General features: G+C 40.3%; 1 protein-coding gene across 2 annotated transcripts; it reads left to right on the forward strand.

The window, feature by feature from the left end:
- The first annotated feature begins 83 nt into the window (after positions 1-83).
- On the forward strand, positions 84-11,949 carry itgb3bp (integrin subunit beta 3 binding protein). Of its 2 annotated transcripts, none has more exons than XM_084066348.1 (9): positions 84-138; positions 1,403-1,445; positions 2,345-2,414; positions 3,227-3,278; positions 4,353-4,431; positions 4,848-4,956; positions 5,228-5,287; positions 9,344-9,397; positions 11,634-11,949. In XM_084066348.1, the coding sequence occupies exons 1-8, from the start codon at positions 122-124 to the stop codon at positions 9,394-9,396; spliced, it is 483 nt and encodes a 160-aa protein (XP_083922474.1). In that variant the 5' UTR covers positions 84-121; the 3' UTR covers position 9,397; positions 11,634-11,949. The 2 variants fall into 2 exon arrangements, with proteins under 2 accessions (XP_083922474.1, XP_083922475.1); XM_084066349.1 differs by having other exon boundaries at positions 4,863-4,956.
- The last annotated feature ends 121 nt before the right edge of the window (positions 11,950-12,070 follow it).

A 12,070-nucleotide genomic window follows, 5' to 3' on the forward strand; every position in this document is an offset into this window, starting at 1 on the left:
GGAATATATCCGGAACTGTAGTCAGGACCAGGTCGTATTTAAGAGGGACAATTGAATGTTGCACACGCGCCCAGTTTGGATTGTTTACTTTATTTTTTTTTGTTTTGTGAAGAAAAGAACAATGTCCAAAAAAACTCAGTGAGTAGACAGTACCCATGTGTCTCTTTATGGTAGTAGTACCCATGTCTCTTTATATTTATCAAATATTAAAGCCTACATTAAATGCGTTGTCAGTTGTAAATTGTACCCCGCAGGAATGGGTGTTGAGCCCAGTGTTGCCAGATTCTGTGAGAGAAACAAGCAACCAGGTCTAGGAAAACCAGCCCAAAAGAAGCGACTATGGGCCACATGAGCACTTTAACATATACATCAGCTATTTGAAAATAGCAGATCTACAAGCTCACAACGCGTCCAGATGCGACGCGTTGTGAGCGTGTAGATCGGCTATTTTCAAATAAAATCTTGCGGGGAAATTATAATATGCAGATCTGGCAACCATGGTTGAGCCTTGCAGAGGTTCTGCTACAGTATCCATGGTTCACATGACGGTCGTCTGTGACGACCACGACGACAGTCATTGATTGATTGATTGATGTACTTTATTTAGTAAGACATGAGAACAACAGTACATGGAAGTACAAATTCACAATACGTCATGGATGAATTTCAACCACCTGGTCAAATATAAAGTGCTTACCACATGGCCACGGATGTTACAATTATATACGAGCCCTCAGAAGTACCTGCATCTTCCGTATTGTTCAATAAAAAGCATTTTAATCCGATTGATGGCCATTTTCTCTGTATTTTCTCCACGCTTTCAACTACGTCGTGACCCTATTGGTTGGGAGGTGTACTACACTCTGATACATTATAACTCTATGAGAAAATGGCCACCGATCGGATTAAATTGCTTTTTATTGAACAATACGGAAGATAACAGGTACTTCTGTGGCCCCGTACATCATTGTAACATCCGTGGCCATCGGGTAAGCACTTTATATTTGAAATGTGAACGTTTATGTAGATGTGCGGGCGGTAAATGAAGAAAGTCGCATGTTTCAGGGCTACTGCTGCAGTTGTTGTCCAAATGTTCAAAACTACACCGCGGTGAAGTTGGTTTAACCTCATTAACAAAAACATGGACATCTTTAGCTCTTTTAATACTTTCGCTCTACTTTCAGCAAGAAACCACATTGGCCACATTCAGAATATCTACATTTAATATAATTCCATTGTATCTTTTCTTCATTGATAAAGACTGAAATAGTGTAATATTGAACAGGAGAGTGATAATGTCATGGATCCTAAAAGTTGTTTGTTTGTATCTGGCTAATAATGACTCTGTGACTAATGATGTTAATAGTGTTAATAATAACAATGTGTCTCTGCAATGCATCAGAGCCAGACGAGCTCTCTGTATGGATAACAGCCGAGCCCGAGATGTGAGTAAAATTCAGATATGTATTACTACTGACACAATATGCCTTAATATTCCTGACTGTATGCTCCTCTCCTTTGCACATTTGACTGTGACATTGAGTCCTGCTATTGATTAGATATACATGCACATTACCTGCACAGTTAGATCTGCATATGCAGATTACCTGCACTGCACATTTAGATATGTATTATGCACATTACCTGCACAGTTCGATCTGTATATGCACATTACCTGCACAGTTAGATATGTATTATGCACATTACCTGCACAGTTAGATCTGTATATGCACATTACCTGCACATTTAGATATGTCTAGATATACCCTCCGGAAAAATGTGATTATACGATCGCATAATTTATCGCATAATCAGCCAAATGGCACAGATTATGCGTGGGTAATTCTTTTTCAAAAAGGGCGCATAATTGCATATTTCTGCACAAACTTCCCGCATATTTAGCATATTTTGTATTTTTCTGCATATTTCGCAACTTTTCCCATATTCCACAACTTTTTGCATATTTCTGCATATTTAGCAAATTCCTGCATATTTCACTTCCTGAAATTACATTAAAACCCTGCATTTTTCGTGGCAAAATCAAGGATTTTAGCCTGCATAATCAAGGATTTTTGATACATTGATACATTGATAAGCTAATGTACCTGCCTAAGACAAGATCCTATAGTTGTTTCTCACTGTACATATTTTTTTATTACATCATCATTTCTTCTCTTACTTTTAGGATGTTGCAACATTTCGCTGCTTGTACTTGTATGAGTTAGTGACGAATTAAACCTTCTTGATTACTGTATCCTGTTTATGAACTTATCTTAACAAATGTTCTCAATGTACTATATCGTCTAAATCGTTTTTATTATTTCTGTCTCATATGCTTAAACAGCGTGCACCTTCCAAAATACCAGTACGTGACTCAAACTATTCTCCCCTGACTGGCACTGCAAATCTACGAGGTGTGTATATCATGCAACCATCTTTGCAGGCCTATTTGGAAATATACATCCAGTACAACATGAACTAACTGAAAGTATCTTACATTACCAAGCTACAGACTGGAGACAAAAGGGATGGATATTTTACTTGCCAGTTTTGCTGTGTATAGTTAATTTATGTTCCAAATTGTGAAAAGGGAAGTACTTCCCAAAATCGGAACTGGATCTAATGTTTACTACAATAATGATATTCCCTCTACGAGGCTCCTCTTATGTGTCCTCTACATACAGAGACTTGATCACTATAATGGAGAAGAAGCGTATAACATATTCATTGTTTACTGAGTAAATTAAGTTACGCAACAATTCCAAACAGCCTGTCTCCTCTATGGATCATGTGTTTTAAAAAAAAAGAAATATGTAACTGGGTAGAAAGAAAGTCTCTTCATTCAGAGAAGAATGGCATTGTAACCCTCTGGTATTTTTATGTCAGCTAAATTGTGCTGCTGAACAAGTGTACAAAGTCTTCAAGCTCCTCCCTGAGGGGAATCATGACTATTCCATCCACATTCTGCAGCCACTGTCTGTATTAAAATTAAGTACCGTCTGTTCCTGAAATGGACATTCATTTGGACCCCACTTTGAAAACCACAGATTTAGAGGATTTCATTTTCATTTGAGTCAGACTATGAGCAATATGCATTTATGCTGTTGCAAGTACAGCAGTTTCCTTGTTCAAGGCACAAAATAGCAGCAATTTGCTATTAAGTACAGTATCAACCAAACACTGAGGGTTTGGAGATTGATGTACTGTATGTCATTTCTGTCAACAGGCCCCACCAAAGCTGCAAATTTTAAAAAGGCCCCACAGACAGATCTAGAAAAGTGAGTATCCAAGGAGAAGATTTACATCTATTAAGTTCTAGTATGTTTTGTTGTGTAAAATGTTAAGCTGTGTGTTAAGATTCTTTCTTAACCTTGAACAGTAGCATTCATGCCAGTAAGTATGAATACAAAGGGTTACAGAGAACCCTCGCTCTATTAGTTGATATATATTTAAATTGCCACACTTTGCTGATGGTCAAAATGACATATAAGAATTTAATGACAGGAGACATGGAATGAGGGGGATTCATCACTGGCCAAATTATCAGTGATTTACATAGCACTAAAAATAGTTGTATAAGAGCACTTTAACACAAGAGCCATTTCCTTAGCCAAGGCACAGACGTTTGATGTCTGGGCTATCCATCAAGGCCAGCATTTATTTTTTAATTTTATAGTGCAGCCACTAACATTATAGAGGAACTGTAATTTATAATACATTCAGAACACCTGCACAAAAGCTTCTCAACAGCTGCATGTCATGTTCGTGAATACTAAACCCTAGGATTTCACTGGGTGTTTAGTTGTTATTATTATTATTGATAGAAAATAATAATTATTTGGTCCCAGTACTAGAGGAACATGTCAATATTAAACATTTTCTAAATGGCTGCCCAACATTTGACATTTTTCACATGGTGTCCATTTTGCTTATATATCATATCATCCCCCCCCCCATGAGTAAGACATAAGAACAAAATGGCTGCTTTATCTGAAAAAAGAAATGTTTGTTTTAGCCATGAAAATATATGTTAGGAGCTGTTTTGTCAGCAGTTCTTATAGTTTTGTTACACCACCCCTTATGTATTCAAAAACTTTTCATGTGTTTCTGTTCTCTAGAACTGTGCTTGCAGTGCCAAGTTCTAATAGGCAGATATTGCTAGATCACTAATAGTTAATTGTTCATTTTCCAGTTGTACAGTAAGCTGAGCTGAGCTGTAATAAGTAATTTGATTAAAATTATGATTATATGTATGGGTCACATCATCACACTACCACAATCTTGAGTGAGTCTTTACTGCAAAACCTGTGTAACCTAGTTTTCACAGTTCTTTCCTTACTCTGTCTAACCAGATTCCACGTCTTGAGATTTAAACTGGAAGCATCAGGGAAGGCATTCATCAGGGCACGGCAACAGCTGGAGGAAATAGTGGTGAGTGACACTTATGCTTTGGTCTCCATCTTCAGAGAATGAGGAAATGTAGTGTCTCCGTGATTTCATCATCAGCGTGAGGGATGATGATAATACTGAAAACCCAGTTTAAATGTGGCTTTATATTTAAAAACAGATGGCAACTCTTAGGTTTATGATGACAATTTATGTTGCTCCCATTTTAGTAACAGTAACGTACAGGGACATGACCCCCCCCCCCCCCCCCCCCACACACACACACACACACACACACACACACACACACACACACACACACACACACACACACACACACACACACACACACACACACACACACACACACACACAGAGAGAAGGTTTCAAATCCATCTCATTTCCATTTCCTGCCCCAAATTACTGTTCTGCTTGTTGTATTACCCTACTTGTCTCTGAAGCTGTATTTCCATCAGTCAGCAGAGGGCAGCAATGAGCTAAGGCACTTCTTCACCACGCCAGCCCCGTCTGCTGATTTGAGCACTGAACTGAAGAGATACAGTGAGCTGAGTGAGTAGGCAAAAGACACCTTAGTTGTGTGTTACACACTGTGTTAACGTAATCCATTAGACCTTAATGGTAAGGTCAAAACTCAGTTTGAAACTGAATTAGACTGTAATTACAAATGTGACAACATCCTTTCAGATTGTGATCTAGATGTAGGTGATATTTCATATTATTTATTTGTATTCAATAATTGTAAGATAGGAAAAAAGAAAGTCAGTGCTTACTCATTATTTCCTTATTTAAAGTGAATTGCAATAGCACTTTGTGCTTTCAGCATCCAGAGCTGCAGAGGCCAGTTTTAATGGAAATGATGCTCGCCAGAACCATGTTCAAGGTAATTGGTCAACTAATTAACCTAATAAACTTTTCACACTGTCAGAGTAAACACACTGTCATATTCTGTTACACTTCTGTTACATTTCTCACCATCAGGAAAAATGCATACACACACACACACACACACACACACACACACACACACACACACACACACACACACACACACACACACACACACACACACACACACACACACACACATACACACTCTATCTCTCTCTCACGCACACACACACACATACACACTCTATCTCTCTCTCACGCACACATGCACCTGCACACACGCACGCATGCATACACAAAACATTGCTGGGATTTTATTGTGTTAATCAATGAGAAATTTGATGGCCAAAACAATGGAGTTTAAGAAACAAATTTGGCAACTACTTGGAGAACATCTTCACTTGACTTTGACTGATCTAGACAAACAGAAAAGACTGGTGTGGAAAGTGTTCACCACATAGATTTATTTTCTGAATTTGGCCTGAATGGCATCTGTGGTGTCCAAAGGTTTGAGAAATGTTGTACTTTGTGTTCACCTGAGGCAGTATGTGTATTTTGTTTTTGTTTTGTTTAAAATCAACAGACCAATCAGCCTCATTGTTTCATGACGTCACAATGGTTTCGGCCATGACTTTTCTTGACTAACAGTGACCAGTGGCAGTTAGTGTCGTATTATATTGCTGTGATTGTGACTTCTTGGCTTCCTTATGTCTCACAATGCCGTGATTATAAGAAAAGGTATTTGGTTCCACTTGTTTCTGGAAGTTGATTGATTTCATGCTGAGCCGGAAGAGAGAGTGGTCACAAGGACTGATGTCCAGACTCATCTATCTCCACGGGTTGATTTGATTTACATCCTCCCATTGCTTGGCTATCTTAACGATAATGACTTCGGTGTGTGCTTGTTTTTAGCTTTCTAGACAATCAGGCAGTCTGTGAACTCTGGTGAATAACAACATTTTGTTATGGTAACACAAACAAGTCAACGAGCAGATTTCCCAAGGAAAGAATTAATTTGATTATTTTAAGCACATATTATGCCTCCAGCAAAGCAATTCTTGTGATCCAATCATATAATGGTGACTTGTGGAAACTGAAGGGGGCCCATTGTCCAACGTGAAGCTTGTTTTCCGATAAGGTTGTTAGAAATTGTTTTAATTAGTTCCAGGGAAGGGGTCTGACATACAAGTTGCCTTGTGGATCCGCGCTGCAGGAATGTCACATTTTCTATCACATGGTGGAGGCATGAAATTTATCAGTTGTGCATAAACCCCCTTGCAACAACAGAGTTCACAACGTCAAAGCGGATAGCTCGGGGAGAGAATTGGCCCTCTGTTTCCCTGAGACACATTTTAAGTAAACAAACTGTTATTCAAAGCTATGGAAGATCTCTGGCCCATATCTGCGGGGAGCATGAAATCCAGACAGATGATGTTGATGGTGTTGTGAAGCATGATTCTTCCATAGTGTAAAATGTTTGTTTAGACTCGCTGCTATGCTATTCAGGCCTTGGGTTTATGTGCTAAATGCATGAAGAGGTGTAAGGAGCCCTACTGGAAAGGGTAAGTGTGTTAGTGCGGCTCCAGGACTAACTGACAGCGGTGTTCATTCTCTTGACTCCCGGTGTCAACATTCACGTCCCTCGTTGTTCCAGGATGTTATATCATGGTTATTCTTGTTCATCCAGCCGACATGGCTAACGAATGAATTGTGACCCACCATGAGCGCTAGTGCAGATATACGATTCTAGCTATTTCAATTCACAGTATGCTGTAGCCGTTTGAAATCGATACGTTCTAGAACTGATCGTAAGTGAGAAACAACCCATGGCCAACATGAGACAATTGGTTCAGCACTCTAGAAAAAAAAGGGGGGGGGGGGGCATCTAGTCGGTTTGTAAGTGAACTTTAGAGGCTCGGGGCGTCTTACTTGATACAAAAAGTACCATGAAAAATTCACATGGCAAAAAATGCTATCTACAGTATGGGGGATACATTTTATGTGAACAGAGCTCTTTCAGAGCTTCGTGAGTCTCTACACTGCTGATCCGAGCAGCACCTCGGGGCTGTTTTGTGACTGCAGAATTATTCCATGTGACTGAAGACACCTTCCAGTTACCTGATGGGCTGCCATAAAACAGACCCACAGCAAAAGAAAATCCCCACACCCAGAATGGGACTCTGTCTGAGTGTCTGTCCTTTCTATTTTGTTACACAACCAAGCATTTAGACTGTACGACTCCATGTGACCAGAGACAGTGTTCAGTCACCCGAGTCGGCATGAGAGGGTTAAAAGCCCTCACCTCGTTCACAGTGATAACATAAGATATCATTTCAGTGATGGTTCAAGATGGCAACCTTTTGGAGACAGTTTATTGTTTTCACATGAAACCATGTTCATTTCCTTAACAGCCATATATGAAAATTCCACAGCAGCCATCCTACCACAGTACACGATTCTATCCAGGTTCTGTGCCCTGGGCACCGTACCCCCATCAGCTCCCATATCCTGCCAAGTCAGCTGAGCAAATCCACATGGATGTTTTAACATTGATGACTGATGTCTAATTTACACTCCGGCATATGCGTTATGAGTATGGTATATGCTATTTTCGGCACGCAGCGGTTTTGTACGACAAAGTATAAATCAGGCTTAAACCTGTGATTCCACCTCCCAAACCTCTTCCTCCTTCACCTCGTTCGTCTCCTTTGCCTCTTTCTTTTCTCTGTCCCCCTTTTCTCTAATGCTGTTATAACGCAGTCTCTCTTTCAAATGAGTTTCTTTCTCCAAGCAAGCAGTGTTGAGAAACGCTTACCGCTGTCCTTTAAGGTTAACTAAAGTTTCAGTAAGCACTCCTCAGAAGTCACTTTTGGTGAGCAAATCAGGCTTGGGGCGAGCATAAATCCACTGGGTATAGTCTAGGCATTACAAATACCCGCGGTGCCTGTATGTGCTGATGACTACAGAATGGAAAAAGAAAGGCCATAATAATTCTGAGGCAAGTTTCCCTCAGCAGCAGGTATTGATTATTTGTGTGTGGTGAGAGATTTGGAAAATTCAATTAAAGGAGTTGTGCAAAGGATTCATAAATTCTGCCCCTCCGACCCGTACCTGAGACATGGTTATGTTCTAAATCAATGTTGCACTTCACAATATATTTTCTTAGGAGCATAAAAATAAATAACATTTAAACAGTTCTGCTTACTACAGAAACAAATTTTATTTTCTCTAAAGCTTTTTAGTCGCGGCCAATCACTGACCGGTGCACATCTTCTGGGCGGTAACGGATTTTATTGCAATTTTCCCCATAAGAAAATCCTATATAATATGAATTTTGAGATGACAAAATGAGGAGAAAGGGGACGGCTCAGCAGTATAAAAATTGATCAGGCCATAGATGGGGCCATGTTGAGGAAGATTTGTATGTCAGCAGTAATGGGCTGTATTAAAAGAGAAGATTCCTTAAGATGTGATAAAAGTGATGGGGCAGTGTCTCAGGTCGTGGACTACAGGACCAGGCAACTCCCCGAATCCAGCACATCAATCCTAGGAGGCCACTCGGGACAGATGCCACATACCCGCCAGGAGTTTTATGCTTTTTGATTAAACACACAGTTGCAATTAAAGGGGGGAGTTGTATATTAGGCCGTTTTGGCCCAAAGTGAAGCCAGCAAGCATTCGATCGCCACCATAGGTTGCAGAGTATGCAGTCCTCTCGGGCCATGATTTCTGACTGGGTGAATGTCATTTCACCGTATGCTTCATATTTAACTGAAATATTAATGCAGCTGATAAATATGCGTTCCAAAATAAAGGAATTTAATTTAGAGTTAAATGAAAACGCAGATTAATATTATTCAAGGATGATACTCTAAGGCTTTTTAGACATCATTGCCCCATTAATTTCTAATGGGAATACATTATTTCTTATTTTTGTATTTGTTTTATGTTGTTGTACCCCAATCACACACATTATTTGAACAGACATTCCTGTTTGCTTGAAATGGCACCAACTTGGATTCTGACTTTGACTTTAATTCTCTTCTAGGTGGCGTACAAACAGGAAGCTCCTATGCGTTCTTGAAGTCCATCATTGGTTAAGGTACAATAATATAGCTCTTCTTTTTAACTTGCATCATCAGATACAAAGACTTGAGATACAATGGCGGCTAGAGGCTCCACCTTGATTTACTTGCAGATATCTAGAGAAAGTGGGGGAAAGGATGCCTCTCATTACCTCTTTAGTATTCCACCTCGATGTGGACCAGGGCGTACGTATGTAATATCACTGGGTGCCATTGGGGTTATACTCATGTTTTGCCTCGCCTATATTCCCCAGGTTTTGGATGGCAAGGTGTCTCGGCTGTTGACAGCTAATAGAATTGCTCTTCCCTCCCGTGTAGCGGTGTGCGTGCATTCCGGAGGTTGATAAGACAGAAGATGAATGTGGAATCCAAGCTGTCAGTTGTGAGGCAGAGATGTCTGGGAAGCCGTCATTCACAGAAGAGGGGGGGGGGGGGGGGGGGGGGGGGGGGGGGGGGGGGGTGGTGTCAAATACAGCAAAAGCACAGCCTTGGACACATTTACATTGAGCTGCGTCTATCTGGTGGAGCCCCTGCCTCGCAGCTGACAAATGTTGATTCTACAATAAGCACTACGCTGCGACGCTGTGAAAATAATGTTCTTCCAGACGGCAACCCTCATCCCCATTAGGGCTCATACTATGCAATCTTCCCCAGCCGAGTAGTTTCACACCTTTTGGAAAACTAAGAGAACAAGAGCGGATGTGAGAGTCAAATACTCTTTCCCACGTACACACTGACACATACACATCACGGCAGTCTCTTTATTTGGCAGTGCCTGGGAAGGCCGAGGCCCCTTCCCATGCCCAAGTCGACCTAAGCAACAGCTGGTGTTCACGGCAACATTTCCTATTTCTGCCCAAGGTGGATCATATAACTGTCACTTTATCACCCTTAGAGGCCACGTGAAGGACAAAGCCAGTCCACCCATAAACAAAACTAATATTTTCATACAAGCCCCTCTGGCTACTGGGAGAAGGACCCTTGGTATGTCCCGCTACTACGGCATTCACAAGCCTAATACGCCTAGCCTCAGCCACAGGGAAATCAACATGGGTAGCTTTTATGTCTGAAATACACACATTATTTATTGAGCATGAGTTCCTGGGTGACAGAGATTTTAATTCGGGTTGTAGGTGGAAAAGTCATTTTAAAATTACCGGTACATACAGTACTAAGGGTCATTGTGCAAGTGTGCAAATGCTCACTGAACTATTGACCCTCAAGTAGACCAATGACCATAGTAAGAGCACCTCCTGGGTCACAATTGAAAAAAAAGAAAGAAAAAAAGACAAATATATTTTCCATAAAGTGGCATACCAACCTCACTCCACACCCATAAATAAATAGGGAATCAGTGTAAACAAGACCAGTGTGGCCAATTTTAGATGCTTATCACTTTGCCTACTGTTAGTACAGTATTTGTAAGAGCTTGACTTATGTAACTGCTCAAGCATGGTGTGATTTTACTATTTGCAAGAAACTCTTTGCATTACTCACATTATATTTCACAAATTGACAGTTCATTGTGTTTTGTTTTGAGGAAAATAAGAAACATCTAATAAACATTCTATTTAAATAGATAAAACATATGACTTTGATTCCATTCCACGTGCGCTAATCGGTCTTTGGTTATTGCTGTATCCAGGGTTCAATTAGTAAATCGGACGGGACATTTTCTTAACCACTTAAAGGGATAGTTCACCCCCAAAATGACTTTCTTTCTATCGATTAGTCACCCCATGGAGACTTGAATTCATGGATATATTTTTTTTTTGTCGCATTCTTAAGACAATAATTTGATGACCGGAAAGAGTCTCCTTTGTGTCTCCTACCGGAACCGCTGCCTATCGGTCCGCTGGTCATCAAATTATTGGCTTAGGAATGCGACAAAAACAAAAAAATATCCATGAATTCAAGTCTCTATGGGGTGACTAATCGATTTTTTGGGGGTGAAGTATCCCTTTAAGCGCTATATACTGTACATAAATATCAACCATATCAGACATTTCCCAAAATGAAATTCAGTTTGACCAGAAGCAGGGATAAAACACACCCATTGATGCTAAAAATGAATAACCGGGGGGATATCAAAAGCAGAGGCATGGATTCCCCCCAGCAAATCGAAACCCTAACCCGGTGATATCTGTGTAGTAATGTGCATTTGATAGACAGCGTAAGAATGGACAGTCCTTATCCATACCCTCCTCTAGTAATTGTAATTCTTGGCTGTGTTTCCTTTCATTCCCTCTGCAGGCAAGGCCTGCAGCCGCAGATACACATGCAGCCCTCACTGACCTGATAACATTTATAGTTGTAATGGATTTTTTTAATGTCTGTCATTAACTCGCAGGGAGAGGAGGGAGAGATTGCTTGTACCTTTTTTCTGTGGTATTTCAACTTTATGGCATTATGTTCAGATGTCACCTTCTGTCATCTCTTTTTTAAGGCTTGCCCTGGTCGCAGGTTCTGTTTGAAATGCACAGTTCTTCTTCCGTCCGTGTAGAACCCTCACACTGTCTGTGGGTTGTAATGAATATTTAATGATGTTGAATAAAAGTCTTGAGGGATACAGTTTGTGTAATTATTACCAGTGTCTCTACCACACTTATGATTTAGCTGACTACATGGCAAAGATGGACAGTTTTATGGAAAGTTCCTATGAAGCCGATTCAAAACAAACTATTCTACAG

The sequence above is a fragment of the Gymnoscopelus microlampas genome, assembly GCF_963454915.1.
Source record: "Gymnoscopelus microlampas genome assembly, chromosome: 9".
In the NCBI taxonomy this organism is placed as follows: Eukaryota; Metazoa; Chordata; class Actinopteri; order Myctophiformes; family Myctophidae; genus Gymnoscopelus; species Gymnoscopelus microlampas.

Bases quoted from the DNA above. Each gene is read 5' to 3' on its own strand.
- itgb3bp (XM_084066348.1), top strand. The intron at 2,415-3,226 runs GTGTGTATATCA...TTCTGTCAACAG, and splicing joins TGGCACTGCAAATCTACGAG to GCCCCACCAAAGCTGCAAAT. The intron at 4,432-4,847 runs GTGAGTGACACT...TTGTCTCTGAAG, and splicing joins AACAGCTGGAGGAAATAGTG to CTGTATTTCCATCAGTCAGC.